Here is a 27683-nt window from a genome sequence, read left to right on the forward strand (position 1 = left end):
GACTTTCCTCGACCAAATCACAGAATGGAAACCACAGCTCAGCTGGCTGAAACGCAGGCTTTTTCTTTAATCTGTAGATTATCCAGGATGCAAAAGCTTGCTGCTACGTGCTGATGATATTGTTGGAGCTCTAGGGGACACTGGGTACTTAATATATAAACTCCAGCTGCTGCCCAATCAAAAGGTGTTTTTTTCAGTTGCTGGCAAGTGTGTGAGCTTACAGATAAATTCATTACATCTTAAATGGCTGAGCCAGCAAGGAGCTTTGTTCTAAGAGAATTTCAGGTTGTACTGTGTTTAAAAGCGTTGGCAGGTGTGCAGGAGCTGGACAAGATGCAGTTTTTCAATGGCCAGAAGGTGTCAATAGCCAAAAGGTGTCAATAGCATGGGGCCTGCCTTTACATTATTATATTCACAGTTCAGCCCATATTTTTCAGTTCCCTGCTTTGCACTGACTACACCTTGTGAAGTGACAAGTCATGGCTCACCTAAGATTAGGCCTGATGGTAATTGAAGTTGGCATCAGTGAGAAAAAATGGAGAGATCATTTTCTAGGTTTGTTAGTACTATGGACCAGTACAGAGGTCGTTAAAGATATGGTGCTACAGCAAGTTTGTTTCACAACTTGTTTAAAGAGAAAGGTCAGATTGGGACTAGCCTAAGAACCTAAAAATACAATAACTGTACTCGGCCCATATGAATTTCAATTCAAGAGGTAAAAGATATTGCCTATTAAAGATGGTTATTTTACATACATTTATACATGATCGTACCTTTGTCACAGGCATGAGAGATCCCATGATTTTGTTCATAACTTTTTTTTTTAAATCACAAAGGAAGGCAAAGCTCCTACTGAATGGCCGAGTTCTTCTCCTTAGGAGAGTTCACATGCATTTAATTTGCTCCTGAAGTGTACCCCCCTCCTCACAAATCTTACTACTGACACAGTTAGTTTATTCCAGATGGAAGGACTAATTTGATCTTTGATGTATTTTGAGGAGTCAGCAAAAAAGTTGTTTCTTCCGGTAAGTCTCCCCCCGCTGATTTCCATCTCTTCCAACAGCCTATTCTGTGGGCTTCTTCACTGGCACTCTACCTCCCCGTGCCCGCAGTTTCCTTGCGTGTTAGGAAATAGGGGTGAAAAGGACTGGAGGAGATGAGCAAATAATCAAAAGTGAAAAAAAAGACAAAATAGAAATGGAGAGTAAAAGTGCAGACTGAGGAGGGAGCAGACTCTCAGGCATGTGAGGCAGAACATGTAAAAAAAAAAGAGCAAGAGAGAGAGAGAGAGAGAAAGCAAAAGGGGAAGGAGCAAGAAAGAAGAACAATGTAGCTGATTCAAACAAAATGCTTCTACTCAATACAAAACCCACCTGAGTTCTACAAACAGAAAGCATGCAGCTCACAAAATCTATTCAGCAGATTCAACACTCAAAGATAAATAATGTGCTGCTGTTAAATCAACAGACAGCAAGCAAAACCAGTACCAACAGCCAGAGTACAAGAGGGCAACCTACAGTTCCTGCAGAAGTGCCCCCCCACCCCCACCCCACAACTAAAATAGGAACCCGACGCACCAAACAAGCTGCTGAACTTGGCCTCAATGGCAACTTACCCATTACTTCTTCAGCCCTCCAACATTCACGTAAGGCAAACAAACCAAACTAAAAGCTGGCAGCACCCCAGGCCCCTAACAAATATATCTCCAGCAACCCTGTCTGCCAAGCATCGGGCCCAACAGGCAGTGCCGGATACAATGCCCCGAAGGAAGCAGAACTCACTGTTATCAAATGCAACACCCTCAACACAATAAACTGTTATGCTCATACAAAAACATATAACATAATAAAGGCAGTTTGGACCATGATATCTATGCCCATCAATATTTTTAATCATGACTCATTGATAATTTCCCCCCAAATTTCCCACAATATAATTAAAGCCCTATTTGCATCTCCCAACATATACACAGTATAAAAGTACCCCTGAATCTCTAAATTTATGGCAGCTGTAGCTACTATGACCGGAAAGCCCTGCAGCGGGTAGTCAAAACTGCCCAACGCATTACCGGCACCCGGCTACCGACCATAGAGCACATATACCAGAAACGCTGTTTACGGAGGTCACAGTCCATCATCAAAGACCCTACCCACCCCAGCCACAGTCTGTTCGCCCTCCTGCCATCTGGGAGACGCTACAGATGCATTCGCACCCGTACGACCAGATTTAGGAACAGCTTCTTTCCCAGGGCTGTCATCCTACTGAACTCCACAAATAAACTCTAAAGCCTGCACATCTGCCAATGCACTTTATTATGGTTATGTTTATGTTAATGTATTACAAGCCAAATGTATGTTGAATGTTTAAATGTCTTAATCTAAATGTACACTCTCGGGAGCCGCAAGCCTACATTTCGTTGTACTGCACTTGTGCACTAACAATGACAATAAAAGTTGATTTGATTTGATTTGATTTTGATTTAAGTTAAACTTTTATTTATGCTAAATCATCCATGTGGAAAAATGTTCAGATCACACAGTCTTTGAAATGAAGGTAATCATATAGGTTTTATTATTAGAATTATTGGTCGTCTTTCCCTCCGCAATAAAGATGATTAAACAAGTTATACAATCAACAAATATAAAAAGAAAAGTTACAGACTGTAGAAGTATAACAATATTATTAAAGAAATATCTGGAGAGCCCAGAAGTGACCAGATCAAATTTGGTGCATCTAAATAAAAAGGTGTGAAATTACTCTCACTGTCCTGTTGTGACAGCAAGTCCTCATGCATTAATTTTACTTTTGTTCCAGCACTGTATCTGCTGTATTGCAGGGAGGTTAGTACAATTGATCATGAAAGGAATTTGTTAATCTAATCAGAAAATATCAGTGTGAACACTGGCTCTCGTTAATGATATTACCTGGGTAGTAGCACTGGCTCTACCTTCTGGGCTGCCATTGATGTCTAAATTCTCATATATACTCTCGAACACCTGAAATACACATGTACACAAAATTAAAATACACAAATACAACACATCATCCAGTACTTCCACAGAGCATACCTTGGCAGTTGCACGAGCTCGGAATTCTGGACAGCCACTGATGGTTATTGTCTCATGCATGTACTGATAAACCTGAAAAATTATTGGCAAATTAGAGAAGAAATTACTCACAACTCAATGCAGTACAGATCTTGTTAAGATCTTGAAGAATATCTCTTAAAAAGGAGCTGTTTTGTTTTTAAATTGTCATTTATCCCAATTAATATTTAGGGAAGTTTTGACTTTATATGTAAATAATTGGTGAATTAATACCTTCTCCATCAGATTCCCTTCATGCGAAAACAATTTCTTTCATAACATATTTGCTCTTGAATGTGGAACAATCTCTGGGACTGGACTGTTGGTTAGGTGAAGTAGTGGTTCCTCCCATCTCTGGGTATACATGGGATGCTTTGGGGGGGGGGGGGGGGGGGGGGAAATGATATTTTGAGAGAGAGAGAGAGATTGAGAGAGAGAAAACGAAAGAGTGAGAAGGAAAAGGAGTAAAAAAGAGAATAAAGTAAGAAAAAAAGAGAAAGAAATGGAATATGGAGCGAGTGAGAATGCGAGTGGGTGACAGTGGTACTGTTCTAGTTGCTGATTCGTATCATTGCCGATAGATAAAACTGTATTTGGATTTTTGCCTGGAAGTAAACTTTGTTATCCAGTGTTTACATGAGTCTTCGCAACAGATTGTTAACGTTTCCATTAGCAATGCCAGTTATTTTAAGTCACTGCTACGTACAAAATTCATTCAGCATGATTTTTTTTCTCAAGTAAAATTTTTAGTTTTTATGCAGAGAATTGAAAACAAAATAATAATAGGCACTGTAGATTGTTTTTTTCCCCCTCATGAAATCCTCCAAATGGATCAGGCGACAAAACATTAATAATGCAGGAATATCGTGTTATGATGGTACATTAATGAAGTTCACACTGAAGGCTGCTAGACCACTACACCCACCCCACCACAATACTACCAGATCCCAGCAATCCCCCAATGTTGTCTGATTTCGCCCACCTCCAATGCTTCCAGAACCCCCTCTTTTCATCCACCCTTGTTGCTAGGACTCTCCTCCCTAGGACCTCTGACTCACTCCAGAACCCGCTTCGAGGCTTCAGGTACCCCTAAACTACTCACCCTGTGTTCCCACACCATGGATCACACCAATTGCTCCAAGACCTCAGAAACTCTCTCCCAATACTCCATCTCTTAATAGAGCACTTCTGCTCTCGCTATCGATTCTGAGACTGTCCTTCTCTATAGCATTCTTTTAGTTTTCTCTCATCTGCACCAAAAACACAAATATTAAGTGTGTAGGAATTCGGGTTGACCTCAGCAGGTATTGAATGAATGCCTACAAAATAATCGAGTTCGACTTCAGGAGAACAATAAATAAGTTCTTTAATGCAGGAAGCAGACGAAATACAGCAGGTAAGTGAGATGGTTGCAGGAGAGCCGTAGCGTAGGTCTTTCCCCAGTGGGGACACCACGAGGACGGAGTCCGCAGTCCTCGGGATAGTGTGATGACGTCATCACGCTTGGCTGTGTTTTCCCGCGCTTCAGGCGTCACGTGACCACGTTGTGACGTTGGCGCGTTTACCAGGCACTGAGGCTGGCCATTGCGGCCGAAGTCGTGGGAGCGAGAGGCACCCGGCGCTGCCGCTGGCAGATGCGGCCGAAGTTACGGGCGCGGTAGGCCGAGCTGTGCTGGTGCCGCCGCGCGTGCGTCACGTGATGCACGACGTGACGTCAGCGCATTAGGTCGCGTCTTAAAGGGGCAACGGCCCAAACAGGTAAGTTATGTACATACAGTTAGGTTAAAGTGAATTATGTACATTATATATGCAAGGGACACCCGGTGGAACCGCCACAAGTGCCCATATTTATACTGCACTGCAGGGTGCACATGCTTCACTGTGATACAAGCAGGAGCCCATTTCCATTGCTTGGTCAAATTATGTTAATTTGGGGAACACAGGGTTCCTTGCATGGTGCTCAATGTACAGACTTCATGGACTTCCTACCAGATTACGATTTTTATATGATCTTGGGCAAGATAGCTGGTTTAATCAAAATTAGACTGATTGTACAACAGGCAACAGGCAACGAGATGATTTAAAAAAAAAAACTTTTAAGGCCTAGAAATTCGGTGGGCAGCGCCACCAGTTAGCGCCTAAAGAGGGCACCTAGTGGTTTTAGCGCCACTGGCCACGCCTCCCGCGAAATTTAGCTGGGCGCTAATGGCAGCGTTAGCCTGTAGCACTGCGCCACCACCGATGACATCATCGGTGTGCGCAGCGCCCCGCTACCACCCCGAATGCGATATTGGGTCGCCCCCCCCGCCGTAGCGCCGGTCACAATTCGCGACTGGTTCAGGGGGGCCTACCTGTGGCGATAGTGGTGCTAATTAAAGGGGAGGTGCGGGGCGGCCATTTTTTTCGCTGGCCGCCTGCCAGCACCTCCTCGCACCGCCGTCCCCGGCCACCTGATCCCACCCCCCCCCCCCCCCCCCGGGCAGTGCCGGCTGTGTCCCAAGAGCCTGGCACGTCTCCTCGGTGCCCGGCCCTTTTGCTGGCACTCACGATCAGAGATCGCGCTGGTGCAGGCCCCTCCCCTTTAAGAAGGTGGCGCTGCGGCACGTTGTGCTGCGATATTCAGTTTCAGTGCCCCAAGAGGGACGCGGGGTGCCTCGAGTAGCGCCCCGCTTCCGTTTGGGGCGCTCAAACTGAATATCGCGCTGGCGCTCCTGGCTCCTTCCGGGGCGGGACTTCCAGCGCCCCGGCGAGCCCTAACAGTTTACCTTTCTTGGTGGGTCTTTGCACCAATTGCTTTTATATTACAGCTAATATTAATCCCTCCCACCGCAAGACCACCTGTCTCAGGTATTTCTGACCACGATTAGCTGAAAGCACTTCTCACCATCATTACCAGACGACCTGACTGGCTCACTCCAACGAGAACTCAAGAAAATCAGTAACTTGGGAGCAGTAATAGCACAGTGAACTCACTTAACAGAGATGGGCCACCCTCTGGTTTTAACCATATTTATGTTTGATATAACGACACCTCAGCAATGCAAACAGCTGAAAATCTTACACCTAGGATTTGGCCAATGCTTACAGCTCTGTAAATGCAATAATATAAACAGTGAGACAGGCAGCAACAGAATCCTTCAAGACCTCATTATTTGATAAACGTTAATAGTTCACCTGTAAGCGCAATCCTCTGCCAAGTGTTCTGAACCATGTCATGTTGTGTGTTGAAGAAATCCAGCTTGTAACATTAAAATCCATTTCCATGTGGACGGTAAAATTCTTTTTTCCTGCTAATCCTCCAGAGGAAAAAAATGACTCAGTAGTGGACACGGTCCCCAGTTAAAAGTCCTTGGCCTAAAAATTCAGTTGGTTTGCGCCTCCAGTTAGCACCGAGAGGGTGCTAACGGGGCGCAAAGCAACTAGTGGCCAGATGCGGTGCCGCCAACGCCTCCCGCAAAATTCAGCGGGAGGTTAGCGGCGGCGGGTAACCACTAGCACCCTGCGGTGCTGCACTGCTGGCGAGGACGTCATCACCGTGCGCAGCGTCCCACTCGCTATCTTCGGTAGCGCCCCCTGACTTACCGCCAGACGCTACGTTCGATGGGGTCAGGGGGGCCTATCTGCAGCCGGGGCGGCGCTAATTAAAGGTGAAGTGCCGGGCGGCCATTTTTGTTGCTGGCCACCTGCCAGCACCTGCCCCCTCTGCCGACCCCAGCCTCCTGACCAGCCCCCCCGCGGAGTGCTGGCTGTGCTCCATGAGCCCTGCACTTCTCGAGTGCCGGGCTCTTTTGCCGGCTCTCCGATCCCTGGTGGCCCAGCTGGGCCCCGGGTTGCGTTGCACAAGGCCCCTCCCCTTTAAGGGGAGAAAGGATATTCCCTCGCAGCGCCCCAAGAGGGAGGCGGGGCACTTCCCGTAGCGCCCCGCTTCCCTCTTGGGGCGCTACTGATGAATTTCGTCCGCAGGAGCGCTCATTTTTTCGTGGTGCTAAAAGTAGCGCCCCGGCAAAGTTAGCACCCCAAAGGAGGCACAACTCAATTTTTCCCCCCTTATGTTTGATCATACCATTGAAAGTATTTTGCTGTAAAATATTGTCCATTAATCTACTGAAGGGTCAAAGTTCTGTGGTGCTGTACTTGATCATCTCCACTGGACCATTTTTCACTGGGAATTTTGGCCATTATAATATATACAGTCTTTTTTAATTATCAGCTGGTGGGAGCCAAGCAAAATCCAAAAAGATGGCATAATGAGATAAAAGGAAGTCTAGATATGTTACAGTCCTAAATCCTAAAAAGCTTTTACCCGTACAAGTGCTGGCCTGTAGACAAACAATGTTTGTTTTACTATAGTACTCACCTGGCATGCACGGAATTTATCCCCCTTCCCACATTTGTCAAACCAACTTTTTTTAAAAAAATGGCATATAATCCAAACTCATGACTAATGCAGAATCAAGAGTTTAACTGGCCGCATTTCAAAGGAGTGCAATGTGCTTAGAGCTAAACGTTTAGAGGCTGGATTTAAACTTCAGTTTCCATTTGCGAAACTAGCTCTATTTATACTGTACTGCAGTTTCACCAAGAAGGAGGAAAAATAGCCCAGCTACAGTGAAACACAAATGTGGGGCATCAGTTTTTCCAGGGAGGGGCAAAATTGGATGCTCAGTTTTCAATTTTTTCTTCTCCATTTTATCTCAAATTCAAGGTAATGAAGTAAGAGGCACAGTAGAAGTCATAATCCTGTAAGAGAGGACTGACAGTTCCAGGAAAGTGGAATACAGCCTAGCATTGGCTATAGTTTTGAAACGCTGCAAAATTGAAACCCATCTGTGTGGGAGCACTGTATTTAAACAGATCAGACTAAAGAGACCCACTAAAAATACTTGACATTAGTCTATACCACAAATGGCAAGTAGTTCTGTGTCTCATGTCCTTCTTAGTACGTATTTTTATCCCCACTTCAACTTCATCAATCCAATCCTTCCTTCACTAGCAGCTGCCAGAGGAAACAGGGATGCCACTTCATTTATTTTGGTTACATTGTTGTTTAAATTAGTTTTGCTAGAAAAGAGAAATATATTCAATGCTACCATTTCACCGATTTGTCAATCTGTATAATGCACAAGTCAGTAAAATAGACCTCAATACTTAAACGCTTATTCAGAGGATTATTGATGATGGGTAATTCCACAGCAGAAGCAAACAAACATTGACACTAAATTTACGCAAGTGAAAAGCTCAGCAACCGAGGCCCTGATATTTATGGGGAGGGAGTCGGGGGGGAGCGTGGTAGCGGGAAGGACCAGGAAATTCCAGGAACGTGAAAGTTCTGCTGAATTTTTTAATTCCATTTCCCGCCCGGCAGCCGGCTGGATTGGACTGGGTCGCCAGCTGCTGGGCGGGAAAGTGGCAGAAGGCCCCAGCCGGTGGGGATAACACCCAGCAATTGGGAAAAATCGGGGGTTGAAGGGTTGGGGGAGGTCGAACTGGCATTCGAGGGGGAGGGGGATGAAAGATCATGGGTTGGGGGGTGGGGGGGGGGGGGGTGGTGGTGGTCAGCCAATCACGGCAGTGTGGAGAAGCCGCGATTGGCATAAGGTTTGCTTGAGGGGCCGGGTGGAGCAATGCTCTAAAAAGCAATTACCTTCTGCACATAGCAGCTCTCGTCTCCATTTAGCTGCCAGGTTTTCTGAACCCTAGGAAACTCGGTCTGCAGCTGTTAAACTTAAATCAGGCTTCCAACTGCACTGTGGGAGCCTGATTTAAATATTATAATGAAGTGCCCTGCCTCTCCAACACAGGACACTCGCACGCCGCAGAACCTGGCGCCATTATGGTGGCCGGCGAGTTGGGCCAGGTTTTGTGATTTTTAATTTTTCCTTCAAGTATCCTGGCAGCAAAAAGAGAGCTCCAGACACCAGTAATGCTTAATAAAGGATACTGACCAGATGTACATAATATCTACTTCCATTTTATCAATCTTATACTAATTTTACTTTTCTCATACAGATCATGAGAATGTAGATTGGCCTCTTGCCAGGATGAATGAAAGATCAGAATTGTTCCATCCCGTTCCTGTTTGAGGATTGTTGTGAAATATAAATGAACTTCAAAAAGTGAGAATCATTGGCGTATATTTCCTTGCAACCTACTTTGTGTCCTCATAGTACTGGTGCATTAATTTATCTTGCCCACTTGAATGGCCACCTGCATCGCCGTGGATGAGTTAAATGCTGCAATTAGCAAAGTTTAAGCATATGATTTAAAAACCTGCATTTATATCACAACTTATCACCTAACACTTCACATGCAATGAATGATATCCAGAATTAGTACATCAAAGAACAACAGATACTAGAGAGCTGATCTTACTAATGTGCACTACCAATAGGGAGCCTCACCCACGAGCCACCAATATCAGAAAATCACAGGCATGCTGCCTATGAATTACAGAAGTGTATAATATGCATGGCAAAGTCTATTGGTCACTATTTATGCACAAAAAGTTATATTTATCATACAAGACGTTTACTGATCGAAGAAAAGGTTACGATACTTTATAAAGCTTTTTCTCCTAAGATTTCTTTAGCAAGATCATAATTGCTATGCACTTACTGCGTCATTATAACGCAGCCTTTATATTCTATTTTGAGGTGCAACATACTTCTGGGCCTTTATCTAAGCTATTCCATTACTGCCTGGTGAGAATGAGTCAACACGAGCTGCTCATTCTCCAATTTCCATTCCCTCTCGAGGGGAATCGTCCGTCTGCATTCAGTGGGGTTGGCCCTCAATTAGGATTGAAAATTGTACAGGAAACTCTCTTTTAACTGGCACCTAAATATCCGGAAATCTCTCTTAACTGGCAAAATTCAGGAGTAGGTTCAGGTAAGTTTTACTATATATTAGTGGCCGTGTAACCGGGGTTCCTGGATCTGTGGCCGTGTAACCGGGGTTCCTGCACCTGTGGCCGTGCAAGACTCCTGGATCTGTGGCCGTGTAACCGGGGCTCCTGCACAAGTGCCGTGTAACCGGGGCTCCTGCACCTGTGGTCGTGTACGGGGCTCTCGTACCTTGGTAAGTATACCTCTCTGTAATCCGGACTTTTTGATCAACCGGCACCACGCTGGTGCCGCATAAAAAAAGTGTTTCCTGTAGTAATGAAGATACAACCCCCACACAGTGAAGTTCAAATCCTACTTTAGAAACTGGAGATGATGGAAATACCAGGTCTGTATTATTTGGCTTGTTGTATTAATATAGTTTTGCTGCTTCAGTACATGTGGCAGAGTGCAATTAGTCTTTTTCACATATTGATGGAGGCTATATTCAGTACTATTGGTCTTCCCCTTTGGCATATTTACAGTCAAACCAGCAATCTCCTCCTATTCCTGCACCATCATTCTTCATACTCACTCTTGTTTTCCTCGTTCCTCCACCTACTACTTGGCACCCACCACAGTGCCACTCTCTTATTAGTGCCCTCCAAGGCAGACTGCAAGGGCACCCAGACTCCTGCTTTGGGTGCTGCTGCCCCGCCCATGGCACAGCAGCATGAAGATATTCTCAATAGGTAGGCTCCTTAAAGTAACCGGGAACAGGAGACACCGTCAACGTCGTGCTTCTGGCTGATATAATGGATTACATCACTCTCAATTGTCTAGCTGCAGTACAAATCAACTATAATCGATGCAATTCTGGCATGGGGGGTTTGTACTGTGCCTGCCTCTTCAATTTAGCTGATGCCTTTAAGGTCCGAATTGCTCCTGTAATTCCTCTCCTCACTGGCTCAGTGTCCAATAATGCACCCAACATACATGCTCAATATGCAGGTAAGGACCTACAGGAAATTCCACTCACTAATTCCATCCCCCAGGTGCAGCATACTTCTGATGCACTGCACCTCCCACTGGTCTCAGACAGAAGCCTGTCCAGGAAAAATCTGCCCTGTACCGTTGTTCCTCCTCCAGGAACATTCTTTTGAAGAAGGTACACTCTGGGTATAACACTGGTTGTTTGACAGCAGCAAATATCCTAAGTTAGTGAGATACGGCTTGCTATTGCAGTTGGATCAGTTGAGACTTACAGCAGAACAAAATGCCACATAATGGGGAGTTCAACTCTTACAGATACATGAAACTCCCAATGTCTCGTGTACGAATATTTCCTATGCTAGGATTTCAAAATGTTAAGCGAACAGCACTGTTGGAGATTTTGGGGGATGCTTTAAGTGTCACATGTTTACTCACTTACGCTTCTTGCCTTTTCTAAATCTTGGTTATAAAGAACAATACCATATTGAACGGCCTTCTCTGCAGCTGTCAGCAAACCGACATTTAGTGAGAGCAGATGTGCTCTGCTGACATCAATGCTGGGGAGCCGTGTACAATTTTCATTTCAATGTGCCTTTTATGTCCTATGATTCATTTTGTAAAGTAACAGAGAAGTTTTGCTTTCGCTTGGCTGAGAACATAACAGCACTTAAGAGGCACAGATTTACAAACCAAGATGCCCATTTATGAGCCGCTGTTTGAAGTCAAAGCTATGTAGAATTCATTTTTCCCCGAGGGCACCTTCATCTTCCTGCAGTGATGTTATCATAGTGCATCTGCATGCCATAGCATTATAATGGGCTGTATTTTGCAATCCCTACGGGTGCGTACGAGGTGCACACACGCTCGTAGGGGCCACGCAAGTTCCGGGTTTAGGCATGCGAAGCGCATGCGCTAAAACCCGGAACTTGCGATTGGTCAAAAATCCTCTTGACAGATCATCCGCATCTCTGGGAGATGGGCTTCTGCAGGTGGAGAGTTGCGTAATTTGCCCAACTTCCACCCGTTGAATGCCCGTGAAATTCTTATGCCTGCTTTTACCAGCATAAGAGTTTTAAAAAATAGAAAAATAAAATTTTATCACCCATTTAAAAACCCTGTCCAATAAGGTAAGTGTGGTGTATGTAACCATTCCACCTTTAAGAGAACTATTTTAAGAGATGCACTACTTTATCTTGGCTGCTGTCTACTGTAATACCGGTGGTGACCACACCGGTATATAAGTGCTGTGTAAGGATTTATTGGGCAGTTCAGCCTGACCTTCGACTAGTAAAGACCTGTTGAATTTATTCTTGTGGTCTGTGTGCAGTGATTCTTATTAACAATAACTAGAACACACAGACTTAACAGTGGCGACGATGACGATCTTACCCTGCGGCAGAGATATATCCAAGGCAGTTTAACGGGCGTCGAGAAGAGGCATCCGCCCTCATCATCCTGCTGAGAAAAGACTCGGGTCTGAAGAGCAAGGAAGAATCCTGACACGAAGCCTTCCATCAGCAACAGGCAATGATCATCCCTTCTACCACGGTGGTGGGTAAGCCGATCAGCGACGAGCAGCAAGTCGGCCACGTTGGCTGTGAAGTAGGGGAGGGAAAAACGGAGGATATAAGGGCGGAGAACTCGACCACGGTCGGGGAAAAGAGCCGGACAGAAGTCGGGGCCAGAGGCGCTGAGACTGGGGCAGCGTAAGGCACGGGAGCCGCGGTGAATGCAAACGCAGCCGGTGTAAAAGACCGGGCTGCAAGTGGGCTGGGAGACGCAACAGCGTCGAGAGCGAGCTCGACCGTGACCGGGGAAAAAGGCCGGGCAGCTACCGAGGCCGCGAGGCGCGGGAGAAAATATAAATTAAAAAACAATTTTTTTTTTAAACCACGGAGAACTCAGCCGCAGCCGGGGGAAAGGACTGGACTGCAAGAGGGGCTGGGAGGCACGATTTGAGAACCGCTGGGGAGGGCGAACGCAGCAATATGGCAATCGCCATTACAGCCAGCGGGGGAGAAAGGCAAATGCGGGAAGCCGCCATTTTCGTAGGCGGGGGAAGAAGACAAGCGCGGGAAAACGCCATTTTGAAAAAAAAAAAGAAAATTTTCTTTTTGTTTCTCAAGAAGATTGCGAGGATGCCTAAGCGTGGTAACATCAACGATTTCGATCCCGATGTTGAAGATTGGGCCACGTATGTAGAATGCATAGAGATTTATTGTAAGGCAAATAAAATATCAGATGAAGATAAAGCACTAACCTTACTAAACTCAATGGGTGCGAAGACATACGGGCTATTGAAGCATCTTCTATCACCAGCTAAACCGGCGGATCAGGCTTTCGCTAATATCGTTGCTGTCCTGAGAAATCATTTGAACCCCACACCGCTGATGTTAGCGGAACGATTTAAATTTTATGCGAGAACGCAACTGAAAGAGGAAAGCAACGCGGAGTATTTAATTGAACTGCGTAAGCTAGCGAAATACTGTCAGTTTGGGGAAAGGCTGACAGAGGCACTGAGACACAAATTCGTGTGTGGATTGTCGAAAGAAGGAACACAAAAGCGGCTGCTTGAAGAGAATGATCTTACACTTGATAAGGCTGTCACTATTGCAGCATCTGCGAGAGGCACTGCGGAAATGCAGCTGAAGGCAGCGGTACTCAGCGTAGATCAAATGGCTTTGGGTACAGCGAAATGTTATCGTTGTGGAAAGACAACACACGATCAGAACCAATGCTGGTTTAAAAATCAGGAATGTAGAAAATGTGGCAAGCTTGGTCACATAGCTAAAGTATGCCGGTCAGGAAAGAAGACCAGCAACAAAAAGTCACCGCAGGAAAAGTGCAGAAAGGTACATAAGGTGGCTGAGAAGAGTTCGGATGAACAGAATTTGGATTCAGACTCCAACAGCAAGGAACTGGGTAGTCTGAGAATTCACAATGTGAGTAAGGAAGCTGACCTACAAACTATCTGGGTCACACTTCAGATAGCAGGAGTCCAAGTGAAGATGGAATTGGACACCAGATCGGCGTGGACGGTCATGAATAAGCAAGATTACAAAAGGTTATTCACACATATTCCCCTACGGGATACGGAGATAGTATTGCAGACATACACGGGACAAAGAGTATACCCCATCGGAAAGATAAAAGTCAAGGTGGTACACAAGGGCAAAGAACACCAAGGAATGGACATATATGTACTACCTGAGGGAGGTCCACCACTTCTGGGACGGGAGTGGATCAGGAAAATAAATATGGACTGGCACTCCCTAAAAGCAAGAACGGTAGATTCCGGAAAAAAAGATGTCAAACCTGAACGATTGTCCAGAATATTGGATGAGGCTAAAGAGGTGTTCCAACAGGGACTGGGAACACGGAGAGGAATTACGGCAAAAATCAAGATTGCAGAACATGCAAACCCAAAATTTTTCAAAGCCAGACCGGTACCTTATGCGATACGACCTGCTGTGGAAGCTGAGCTGGAAGGGCTAGAACGTTCAGGGGTACTGTCTAAGGTGGACTGGAGTGAGTGGGCCACGCCCATTGTTCCCGTTATGAAGCGTTCATCGAGTAATAAGCCAGGGGAACCGGGGAAGGTCCGCATCTGTGGAGACCGGTGCTTCACACGGTGCAATATCCGCTTCCGCGGATTGAGGATATCTTTGCTTCATTGTCTGGCGGGAAACACTTCACCAAGATAGACCTGGCGCAAGCGTACTTACAGATGGAAGTTGAGGAAGAGTCGCGCCAGTATCTCACAATCAACACGCACAGAGGCTTGTATCGATATAATAGACTGGTTTTTGGAGTGGCTTCGGCTCCAGCAATTTGGCAGAGGGCCATGGAGCAGGTATTACAGGGAATTCCAAGCACTCAATGTTACTTGGACGATATCCTGATTACAGGAGATGACGATGAGGAACACCTTGCAAATTTGAAACTGGTGCTCACCAGATTGAAGGAATATGGACTTCGAGTTAATCGCCAGAAATGTGAGTTCTTTCAGAAACGGATCTCGTACTGTGGTCATGTCATTGACCAGGAGGGGCTGCACAAGTCACCTGACAAGATCGAAGCTGTTGTGAAGGCTCCCGCTCCGGAAAATGTATCCCAGTTGAGGTCGTTCCTAGGGTTGATTAACTATTACCATAAGTTTCTGCCAAATCTATCCACGGTGCTGCACCCGCTGAACGCTCTTTTGCAGAAAGAAGTACCATGGAAGTGGAGCGAGGACTGTAAGAAGGCCTTTCGCAAAAGCAAGGCATTGATCACCTCAGAGGAAGTGTTGGCTCACTTCAACCCAACGCTACCTATTCGTTTAGCTTGTGATGCTTCTCCTTATGGTATTGGAGCAGTACTCTCACACAAGTTGCCAAATGGCTTGGAAAGGCCAGTCGCATTTGCATCCAGATCATTGACCTCCGCTGAGCGCAACTATGCTCAGATAGATAGGGAGGCTCTCAGCCTTGTGTGGGGAGTAAAGAAGTTTAATCATTACCTGCAGGGCCAGAAGTTTACACTGCTGACAGACCACCAGCCGTTGGTATCCATTTTTAACCCTAAGAAGGGTGTTTCGGTGATGACAGCACAGAGGCTCCAGAGATGGTCCCTTTTCCTAGGGGCACATCAATATCAGATAGAATTCAAAGGTACAAAGCAGCATGGTAATGCTGATGGGCTGTCGTGCCTGCCACTACCTACTGAGGAGGAGGCACCGACGGTTGACCCGGTGGAGTTATTTCACTCGACCATCATCGAATGTTTACCTGTCACCAATGCAAATATTGAAAGGGAGACTAGGAATGACCCGACACTGTCCCGGGTCTACGAATTGACAGTAAAGGGATGGCCAGCCCATGGTGATCCACTGTTACCGGCATTCTCAGCAAGACGAGAACAGCTGTCCATCTGTCAGGGAACATTGATGTATGGAACAAGGGTGATTATCCCTCCTAAGTTAAGAGAGAGAGTTCTAAAAGAACTACATGAAGGTCATCTGGGGGGAGTCAAGATGAAAAGCCTTGCTAGGGCTTATGTGTGGTGGCCGGGTATCGACCAACAGATAGAGGATCTGACGAAAAGCTGCTCAGGGTGCCAAAAGTCCAAAATGCACCTCCAATTGCACCGCTGCATCCATGGGAATGGCCTTCAACCCCATGGCAACGTGTACATATTGACTTTGCTGGTCAATTCATGGACTCCATGTTTTTAATTGTGGTGGACGCACATTCTAAATGGCCAGAAGTGATTAAAATGACTACCACTACCTCGGAGAAGACGATCGCGGTGCTAAGAACGATATTTGCAAGAAATGGATTGCCAGAGCAAATATGTTCAGACAACGGACCACAGTTCGTGTCAGAGGAATTCCAGAAATTCCTGAAGAAGAATGGGGTGAAACATTATACCTCTGCCCCATATCATCCAGCTACGAATGGGCTGGTCGAGAGGTTTGTACAGACGTTCAAAAAGGCAATAAAGGCCATGAGCGAAGATCAGATTCCACTGCAACACAAGGTGGACAATTTCCTACTGGCATATCGAAACGCCACCCATGCAACAACAAACCAAAGTCCTGCCATGATGTTCTATAACAGGAGGTTGTGGTCCAGGTTGGACTTGTTAAAACCAAATGTGCGGAGGGAAGTCGAAAACAAACAGTTCCAGCATATCAATAACAAGCCCACTCGGAGTTTTGAAATAGGACAACCGGTGTTAGCCAGGGACTATAAAAACGAGAAATGGCAATCTGGAACAATTCGGGCCAGACAAGGACCCCTGATGTACACGGTAGATGTTGGTGAAAATGTAATGCGACGTCATGCTGACCAACTGGTGGGATCGAGAACAAGGGTCGAGCCCATGGTTACGACAGAGACAACTGTGGAGGAAGTTAGTGAACCTGAAGCATCTACCTCAGAAGTGAATATACCTGATGATGATGTCCTATCCATAGGGGATCAACTAGATGAGTCACCCCAGCAACGAGAACCAGAGGCCCCTGAAAGGCGTTATCCGTCTCGGATCAGGAGGCCGCCTCAGAGACTGAATCGGTGAACTGTTTTTACATGAAGTTGTGTATATATGTTATTATGTTATGTTAAATGGGGAATATATACTGTTAAGCTAAAAAGGGAGGATTGTGGTGTATGTAACCGTTCCACCTTTAAGAGAACTATTTTAAGAGATGCACTACTTTATCTTGGCTGCTGTCTACTGTAATACCGGTGGTGACCACACCGGTATATAAGTGCTGTGTAAGGATTTATTGGGCAGTTCAGCCTGACCTTCGACTAGTAAAGACCTGTTGAATTTATTCTTGTGGTCTGTGTGCAGTGATTCTTATTAATAACTATAACACACAGACTTAACAGTAAGTTTATTTTTAGTCCCATTAAAACATAAATTTTTGTTTAAAATATTTAATTAAATGGCATTTTAATTAATTTTAAATGTGTAATTTAAAATTTTTTAATTTCATGTGTTGGTGTATTTTTTAAGTGATCCCCATTCATACTTATGGGAGTTCAGTACGTACAGAACTCCCAAAAGTATGAATGGGGATTTCCTTCTTTTATTGGTTGGGCCGGCCCACGTGATCCCAGGGGTGCTAGCGAACTGCATGTGCCCCTGAGACATGTGGGCCTCTGCCCACGGGTACCCGGAGAGGCCCAGGATCACAAGCCTCCATACCTCCCGGGCACCAGGTAAATGCGTAGATATTTTACAGGTCGGAAGCATCCGCCCGCAGGAAGCCTCCGATCGCAAATGTTGGGCCAATGTATTATAACATCCACATGTGGCATCAAAGCAGTAAGGGACACAGTTTTGAGCTCCTCGCACTATTATTCTGTTTTTTTCAAGCACGTTACTTCAAGGAGGTCGCAAAATAAAACTAAAATGGTCCAGTGGCGTGTGCCTCTTGCAAGAGCAAAAGTTTAAGTAAGTGTGCATTTAGATTACAACTCGGTTCAGTGCAGAGCATTCTTGCGGAGTCAGAAGGTTGTGGGATCAAGTCCCACTACAGATTTCAGCACTGACCCTTCAGTGCAGTACCGATGGAGTGCTGCATTGCTAAAGGTGCCATCTTGCAGCTAAGGCTTTAAACTGAGACTCCATGTGCCTACTGAGGTAGATGTAAATATCCCATTGCAGTACAGTATTTAAAAAAGAGCACAGAGTTGTGCGTGTTCTGGCCAGCATTCCTCCCTAAACCACCACCAAACACAATACCCCATTTAGAAAGGAAAAAGTGGCCTCCTAATTTCTCCTACCAAAATAAAACATCTCTCCCATTTGCTACATTTATTTTTTTCTGACATTTATCTGCCCACGTCGCAATTATATTCTCTGTCTCTAGATAGATGTTTTATTATCTGATCTTTTAGCAAAGATTCCAGTATCTTTCCTACCACTGACACTAAGCTAACTGGTCTAAAGTTCCCTGGATTAATTCTATCTCCCTTTATGAAGATAGTAATTACATATGTTGTACACCAGTCCTCTGGCATTATTCTTTTCTATTGAATTTTTCTATATGGATACTGGGGCCCCTACCAGCTCCTCCTTAGTTTCTTTGAGTATCCATGTGGCCCTGGGGCTCAGTCCTCCTTATGGTTGGCTAGTTTGTCTAGTATCTCTTTTCTTTCTATCCTAAGTGTTGTTATGTCCCTCTTGACTTATTTCACTAGATTCATTTTTTCTTTGTTAGCTATTCATTGAAAACTGAGGCAAAATATCTATTCAGTATCCCTGCTATTTCAGCATCATCACCTATGAGTTTGTCTTGCTCACCCTGAGAGGCCCTATTCTCTATCCTTATCTTAATTCCCCTTTTGTTACTTATGTGCCTATAGAACACTTTACTATTTCTTTCTATATTTTATGATATTTTCATTTCATATTTGCCTTCCTAATTGTATTAAACATTGGGAAGATTGAAGCCATAGTCTTCAGCCTCCCACCATAAACTCCGTTCCCTAGCCATCGATTCCATTCCCCTCCCTCGCCATCGTCTCAGGCTGAACCAGACTGTTCACGACCTCCGTGTCCTATTTGATCCGGAGCTGAGCTACCGATCCGATATCCTCTCCATCACAAAGAACGCCTACTTCCACCTCCGTAATGACACCCATCACCGCCCCAGCCCATCTGCTGCTGAAACCCTCATCCATGCTTTTTTTTAAACTCTAGATGCAACTATTCCAATGCTGTTCTGGCTAGGTTCTCAACTTCCACCCTCCATAAACTTAAACTCAAGTCCCAGTCACCCATCACCGCTGTGCTCACTGACCTACACTGGCTTCCGGTCCAGCAACGCCTTGATTTTAAAATTCTCATCCTCGTGTTCAAATCCCTCCCTGGCTCGCTCCTCTTTATTTCCGTAATCTCCTGCAGCTCTACAACCCTCCCAAGAACTCTGTGTTCTTTCAACTCTGGCTTCTTGTGCATCTCCCACATCCTTCGCCCCACCATTGACGGCAGTGCCTTCAGCCCTCTAGGCCCTGTGATCTGGAATTCCCTCCCAAAACCGCTCAGCTTTTCTCTCCTCCTTTAAGATGTTCCTTAAAACCTACCAAGCTTTAAGTCACTTGTCCTAATGTCTCGTTCATTGGCTCTGTGTCCATTGTGGACAGATTACACGCCTGCAAAGCGCCTAGGGACATTTTACTACATTAAAGTCGCTACATAAATGCAAATTGTTGTTTGTGTTTGGTCCTATGTGCTCTAGTTTCAGCAGCTGTAAGACAGATGCATTTAGGGGGAAATAGCTGCACGATTTGATTTTCATCCACAAAACCCATTCTTGCTAAACATTTGGAAACAGAAAATATTTCTTTGAATTATTAAAATGATTTATTTGCTGAGATCCAAGCAAGCCATGTTTATTACACTGCTACTAAAACAATTAAATTAAATGGCTGTAAATTGAACCTGTTGTATGGTTTATGTTCTGTTCAATAAGATGACAAGCTTAAATTGATGCTGATACAATTCACCTGAAATATATACCTGTTATTATTAATTCTCAGATGCAGTTGTGGGGGACTACGGTCTCCCGCGTAAAGAAATAGGCAACACAGCGAGCTACAAGAAATAGGTCTTTACTCCAACTCTCACAATACAGTACTATATTCATGAAGCCCGCGAACCTGTGATGACTCACGGATTGGTCACCTGCTGGAACCTGATTGGTTTTCCTTCTATCAGCAGCAGGCAAGTCTGAACGTGCCTTATTCCTCTCAGCTTGCAACTGTCTTGCGGGGGGAGGGGAATACAGCAGTTAAAAGGGGATTATACAGGTTTATCTACATACATACACAAAGTGTTTCCCCACAGTCAACAAAACCCATTGAATAAGATACTCTACTCACCGCACTAATCTCCCTTCCAAAGCAACAAGTTGCAATTATAAACATCAATAGAAAAAAAATTTCAATTGTATTCACAATTAAATACTTCACAAATAGTCACATGGTTAAGTACATCCCCTACAATAAACTGATAAAAAGCATTAGTCTTTATTAGTCTATTAACAATTAAATATACTCAGAACAGCCCCAATCTCAAATGGTTAGATAATCCATTAAGATCATGAGTTTAATCATAGTTTTTTTTGTCCCAAGCTTGGTTGCCTCATCTGGGTGAGTTTTGTCTTTTTTAAAAAGAGACTTAGCTTTTAGTTATTCACCAGAAAGAGTACAGGGGCAGGAGGAGAAAACTCCATGGCCCAAAATCTCATTGCCTTTCAGTTAAATGGACTTTCAAACAAATTAGGGATCTGAGTAGTGGGTGGAAAACATTATTTTTAGATGTAAGCGACTGGCCAAATATTTTGTTTGCCATGTGCCAATTGTCTCACAGTACCTACATGAAATTGCAGAATGCAGCATGAAAAAAGAAAACTTCAAATGTGATCAGAGGCTTTATTTGTGAATCTGCTTCAAGGGCAAACAAACATTGAGGTCATTACAAATTTTCAGCATTTTTAAACCTAGCTTAGACTGCAAGCCATTTGGTAGATACATTTATAAGGTGGATTCCCTTAGGTCTCTCCCATCAGCCAAACTGTTTGCAAACAAACCAGAGCCTTTCACAATTATGTCAGAACAAGGCAACAATTTCATGACATTTTTTATTTGTGCTTGAAAAATAATTTGTGAGAAACAAACTTGGAATTTGACATCCTGAGTTAATGGGATAGCCGTCTTTAAAAAAAAAAAAAAAAAACACAAAAGTTGGGACTAACTAAATCTAAAGTAATCCATAAAATAGCATGTCATAGATCTCTGCCCATATCCTAACTAATGCTTTGGGACGGAGGGCAGAGACATATTTAAGCTCAAACACAGCAAGGCCCTTGTTGGATCTGTCCAAGGTACAGATATAAGGGCTGCAGTTAGTGTGCACTTAAAAAAAAAACTTATCCTGTTCCTTTTTGGATAAAACACAATGGGGGAGAAATTGAGTAAGCCCCATTTGAGGCGCCAGCCTCGCCAGGGCGCTAAAAGTAGTGCCACAGAAACATTCGCGCCCCCGCACCGGAAATTGAGTGGTTGCGCCCCAAAGGGAAGCGCGGCGCTACTGGAGGCGCCCCGCATCCCTCTTTGGGCGCTGCGAGTGAATATCGTGGCGCAACGTGCCGCAGCGCCACACGCTGCGGCACGTTGCGCTGCAGTATTACAGGCCTTCCTCCCCTTCTTAAAGGGGAGGGGCCTTGTGCAGCACGATCTGGGGCCCAGCTGGGCCCCCGAGGATCGGGAGTGCAGGCAAAAGAGCCCGGCACTGAAGAGAAGTGCCGGGCTCTTGGAGCGCAGCCGGCACTCCGTGGGGTGGGGTTCAGGAGGCTGGGGACGGGAGTGCAGGCAGGTGCTGGCAGGCGGCCAACAACAAAAATGGCCGCCCCGCACCTCGCTTTTAATTTGCGCCTCCCCGGCCGCAGGTAGGCCCCCCTGAACCCGTCGGACATAGCGTCCGGCGGTAAATCAGGGGGCGCTGCCGAATATCGCGGCCGGGGCATCAGCGGGGCGCTGCGCACACCGATGATGTCATCGGCAGCGGCGCAGCGCTAACGGTTAGCGCCACCACTAACGTCCCACGGAATTTAGCGGGAGGCGTGGGCAGTGCCGCGCCTGGGCGCCAGTTGTCTTGTGACCCACTTAGCGCCCTCTTAAGGCGCTAACGGGTGGCACAACCTACTGAATTTCTCCCCCAATGTTTTGTGTCTCCATGCGAAGAGGAACAGGGGATCTGTCCCAGGGTCCTGGCCAAGATTTATTCCTCAACCAGTATCACTAAAACAGATTATCTGGTCATTTGTCTCATTTGTATGTGGTCCTTACTCAGTGTCTATTGGCTGCCATGTTTGCCTATTTCACAAAAGTGGCTATACTTCAGGCTGTGAAGTACTTTGGGACATCCTGAGGACATGAAAGGCCCTATATAAATGCAAGTTCTTTCTTTCCATTGAAAATACTATTAATAGTCAGACAATGTGAACAGCAAACGATGTTTATCTTGATATGGATTTCACAGAGTAACTGGAAAACAGTATTTTTTTTCAATACTATATTGGCTTGGAATTATTGGTTTTAAAACTGATTGTTATTGAAACTTGTTTCTGTCAGGTCTGGTTTTGGTACGTAAAATCCAGTGCTGTATTGGGAACATGCAGCACAAATTTGCAATCTAATATATGTACACTATTAAAAAGTAAGTCACTATTTGTAGCAACTGTAATAGGTTTCAGGAACGATTTATAAAATCTTTCAGTCACAGTAGTCAGCAGGATAAGTAATGCAATTAAAACTTTTTCTTGTATTCCACTACAAATATTAATAGCAGCAGAAAATCCTTGAAATGTGATGGCACTCATCGGCCCATAATTTGCGGTCAGCGGAGAAGCAAAGGCATTCACCGCTGGCCCCGAAATAAGCTTCCCGCAATGATCTCGCGACCTCTGTGCGAGAAGTTCGAACGCTGCTAATTTGTCGTGATTAGGACCGCAAGTTCCGGGCCTACAATTATTCAGGGTAACACCAAAAAGTAAGTTCTTGATTATAAATTATCATTTATGCCTAAGCATCCAAATAATTACATTTTATTAAGAGTTAATAACCCTATTTTAATAATAATGACAGCTCAAAGAAACACAATTGCCTGTTTGGTAAATCAATCTTTTCTAAAATGCTAAATGCTTTATTTTAATACCCGATGAAACATATTAATTCATGTGTAATTAATTGAGACAAGTGGGCTAAATCAAATCAAATCAAATCAACTTTTATTGTCATTGTTAGTGCACAAGTGCAGTACAACGAAATGTAGGCTTGCGGCTCCCGAGAGTGTACATTTAGATTAAGACATTTAAACATTCAACATACATTTGGCTTGTAATACATTAACATAAACATAACCATAATAAAGTGCATTGGCAGATGTGCAGGCTTTAGAGTTTATTTGTGGAGTTCAGTAGGATGACAGCCCTGGGAAAGAAGCTGTTCCTAAATCTGGTCGTACGGGTGCGAATGCATCTGTAGCGTCTCCCCGATGGCAGGAGGGCGAACAGACTGTGGCTGGGGTGGGTAGGGTCTTTGATGATGGACCGTGACCTCCGTAAACAGCGTTTCTGGTATATGTGCTCTATGGTCGGTAGCCGGGTGCCGGTAATGCGTTGGGCAGTTTTGACTACCCGCTGCAGGGCTTTCCGGTCATAGTAGCTACAGCTGCCATACCATACTGTGATACAGTTTGTCAGGATGCTCTCTATTGTGCAGCGGTAAAAGTTAGAGAGGATCAGGGGTGACAGGTTACATCCCTTCAGCCGCCTTAGGAAATATAGGCGCTGCTGGGCTTTCTTCACCAGAGAGGAGGTATTGAGGGACCAGGAGAGTTCTTCCGTGATGTGGACTCCGAGGAACTTAAAGCTGTCCACCCTTTCCACCACAGCCCCATTGACGTGGATGGGGGTGTGACTTCCGCCTTTAGACTTCCTGAAGTCCACAATGATTTCTTTGGTTTTCTTGATGTTAAGGGCCAGGTTGTTATCGGCGCACCACTTCACGAGATGCTGGACCTCCTCCCTGTAGGCTGACTCATCGTTGTTGGTGATCTGGCCTACTACCGTGGTATCATCCGCAAACTTGATAATGGTGTTGGAACCATGAACAGCCACACAGTCGTGGGTGAAGAGGGAGTAGAGGAGGGGGCTCAGCACACATCCTTGTGGGGCCCCCGTGTTCAGGGTCGGGGGGTGGGGGGTGGGGAGGTGTGGTTACCTAATTTGACAGACTGGGGTCTGTTTGTTAGGAAGTCCAGGGTCCAGTTGCAGAGGGAAGTGTTCAGGCCAAGAGTTTGGAGGCCAGCTTGTTGGGGACGATAGTGTTGAATGCTGAGCTGTAGTCTATGAACAGCATTCTGATGTAGGTCTCCTTACCATCTAAGTGATTCAGTGCCGAGTGTAGAGCAGTTGTGATTGCATCACAGTCCAAATGAAGTATTTTGTATAAATCATAATTAAATCAAAGTTGCAGTTCTGGACTTGTGCAGTACTGATTCACATTAATGGCCCTGAATTTGCGGTCGGAGGCTTTCCGCGGGGAAATGCCTCCGATCCGCAAACAAAATGACCTGGTGGTCTGGGAGGTACGGAGACTCGCAGTCCTGGGCCTCTCCGGGTACCCGCGGGCAGAGGCCCACATATCCCAGGGGCGCAGGCAGTTCACAAGAGCCCCTGTGATCCTGTAGGCCAGGCCAACGAATGAAAGAAGGCTTATAGTGATTCCGTATGGGAATGCATCTACACTTCAAATTTTAAAAAAATTACACATTTAAAATTAATTAAAATTGCATTTAATTAAATAATTAAAACAAAAACTTTTCTTATTGTACCGGTTTTTTAATGTATAAATGATTGATAACATTTTATTTTTATGTTTTTTTAAACTTTTAGGCTGGTAAAAGCAGGCCTTTTACCAGGCGTAAGAATTTCATGGGCATTTGCTGGGCAGAAGTTGGGCAAATAGCCAAACTCTACGCCAGCGATGCCCTTTTCCCAGGGATGCGGATGATCTGTCAAGAAAATTCTTCACATTGTAAGTTCCGGGTTTTCGCGCATGCACCTTGCACGCACCCCGTAGGAACTGCGAATTACTGCCCACTGAGTCATCACTATGCACCACACAGACAACATGTCTGAACAGGGATCTGCTGTGGTGGACAAGATAACTTTTATTTGTTTATTCCCATCAAGTAAATGCCAGTTAAAAATATGCATAATGATTCTAATTCACAGTCACCTGCCCAATGATCAGTGACTTGAACAAAAGCTAATAGCTCATGTTTAACAGAAGATTTGCATTAGGTGATATAATTACTCTATATTGTCACTATTTTAACAACCATAGCAAACCATTTACATATAATTACATAGAATCTACAGATCAAAAACAGGTCCAACTGGTCTATGCCGGTGTTTATATTCCACACAAGCTTCCTCCCACTCTAATGATTTCTTCCCACCCTGTCCCCATATCCCTCTATTCCCTTCTCCATCATGGATGCCATCTACTATGCCCATGCCTGTAATATCTTGTGTTTCTATCAGGCTACTTACCACAAATGTAAATATTTTGTCTTTCAGATGAAATGTTAAACTAAGGTCCTGTCCACCCTTTCAAGTGAACCTAAACAATCTGATGGCATGATTCAAAGAAGAGCATGGGAGTTCTCCTGGTGACTGGCCAAAATTTATCCCTCAACCAACATCACTGAAACAGATTATCTGGTCATTTATCTCATTGCTGTTTGTACGACCTTGCTGTGTACAAATTGTCTGCTGCAGTTCCCTATGTTCCAACTGTGACTACACTTCAAAAAGTACTTAATTAGCTGTGAAGCACTTTGGGGGAACCTGGGGGCATAAAAGGTGCAATATAAATGCAAGATCTTTCTTTATTTCTGTCGTTTTACCTTATTATACATGTAACAATGGTTCAAATTATGGTTTCAAAGTGGTGAAAATTTAAATGCAAGTCACACTACAGTAGGAAATTATACAAAACCTGCTAAATGATTCCAGCTATACTTCACCTGTTTGCTACAAGCCCAAATCAGTATTTAAGACAATCACTATACATTGACTGTATGGACATGCGATTTTTAATACTGCTTCTATTTAAAAGGACACCATATTTTTCCACATATAATAAAACATCACTGGATCTAAAGCCATTTTCCAATCTAAAACTGTGCATTATACACAGAATTTGTATATCTCAGACCCTTAAATTGTTGCAGCACGAGTTCCGAATCATGCTTATAATGCACAGACCCAAGTACAGAGTGAATGCTGGTTTTAACATGGTAGCCATTTATGCGGAAGATATGTACAATACTTATCAGACAGATCATTAGACAGCAGTAGCTCTTCCAAAATCCCACCACTACTATTAATAAGGTACCAGGATTATATTCAAGGTAGGAGAGAAAATAATCAAATACAGATAACAAAAAATGACTTATAAAGTTGATTTCCGAATTGGAACGGAGTACAAAAATAATTTCTGCATAACAAAATTTAAAAAGGAGTAAAAAAAATGGAGTTAATGCATTTTGAAATGCTAATCAAGTCTTACATGTACTTCAGAATGTTTGTTGCCTTGAAAATTCAATTTCAATTGCTCTTCAAGGGCTCCTCGATTGGGCTCATTAGTACTCCGTTTACAGAATCGAAGTGTGAAGTGGATGTCTTGTGACATTAACCAATAGAAGCCCTCAGAATGCACCTGTTCCCCAGTGCTTCCGTCAGTAAATTTAGTTCTACTTTTAGATCCATCAAGAGCATTCTCAGTTACTTTAAACTCTCTGCGCCGATACTTGATTACTTAAAGTACCAGACCCGAGATATTAAAATGTGTATTTTTTTTTTTTTACATTGAATTTTAGGGGGGAAATTAAATACATTGGCTGGCTACATTTTTGATCCTTTACGAATAGTTAGCATATAAAAGTAATTTAAAAAAACAGCATGCTTCATATGCCTGGGAAAAAAATGATTGCACATTATTTGCTGTAATAAGCATTGGAAAAATGAGCCTTTGTTCCACAAATGGAACAAAACTATTTATTAAAAATAATGATCCGCTTCACAGCAATCCTAAATCCTGCAAAGCTGCTCAACAAGTTGTTAGTACATCATATCCCCATTAGTAGTTTTAAATTGAGGTAAAATAATTGAACACTACTTATTACAATCAGTACCTCACAATAAAATGCACTAGCTGTGATTACAGTGCTTTTTCATTCACTGCACAATTGAGTTAGTGTCACAGCTCCTAAAGAATGCACTTTCCTGCCCAACAGGACTCCAAAAATAATTCATTGTATGAAGCACTTGAGACATTTTAACAATATGACAAGACACTATGGGGGAGAAATTCAGTATCGCCACGTTTGGGGCGTTATACTCGAGCGGGCGCGAAATTTAGCGCCTGGCACAAATTATTGCCACCTGCAGGTAAATTGACCTGCTTCGCCCCAGGAGGTGCTTGCAGCGCTAAAACAGGCGCTGCACGACTGTCCTAAGGCGCTAAGCCGGAGAAGCGAGGCGCTACCACCAAGGGCGGGCGCAGCGCAGGTGCGGCCAGTTAACGATTGCACGCAGACACGCTGGCGCCGGTCAGCTCTTAAAGGGGAGGGTCGATCTTGGATTGCAGCCACACCCTGCACATCGGAGCCCTGATTCTCGGCCTGGACAGGCCGGCTGCCACATTCCAATGAC

The 27683-nt window shown here is 44.5% G+C and overlaps 1 protein-coding gene across 3 annotated transcripts in view; it reads right to left on the reverse strand.

The window, feature by feature from the left end:
• The window catches only part of lin7a (lin-7 homolog A (C. elegans)), an 86677-nt gene that overhangs the window by 20166 nt on the left and 38828 nt on the right, over positions 1 to 27683 (reverse strand). Inside the window, exons 3-4 of one of the 3 annotated variants that reach the window (XM_086009281.1) lie at positions 3069 to 3140; positions 2925 to 2996 (exon numbers count right to left, since the gene is read on the reverse strand). In XM_086009281.1, the coding sequence (XP_085865407.1) occupies positions 2925 to 2996; positions 3069 to 3140 (144 nt within the window). The remainder of the gene's footprint in view (positions 1 to 2924; positions 2997 to 3068; positions 3141 to 27683) is intronic. The other 2 variants (XM_086009283.1, XM_086009282.1) reach the window with 2 other exon arrangements.

Source organism: Somniosus microcephalus, chromosome 16, assembly GCF_052327205.1.
Source record: "Somniosus microcephalus isolate GS21.2 chromosome 16, FLI_Smic_1.0, whole genome shotgun sequence".
In the NCBI taxonomy this organism is placed as follows: Eukaryota; Metazoa; Chordata; class Chondrichthyes; order Squaliformes; family Somniosidae; genus Somniosus; species Somniosus microcephalus.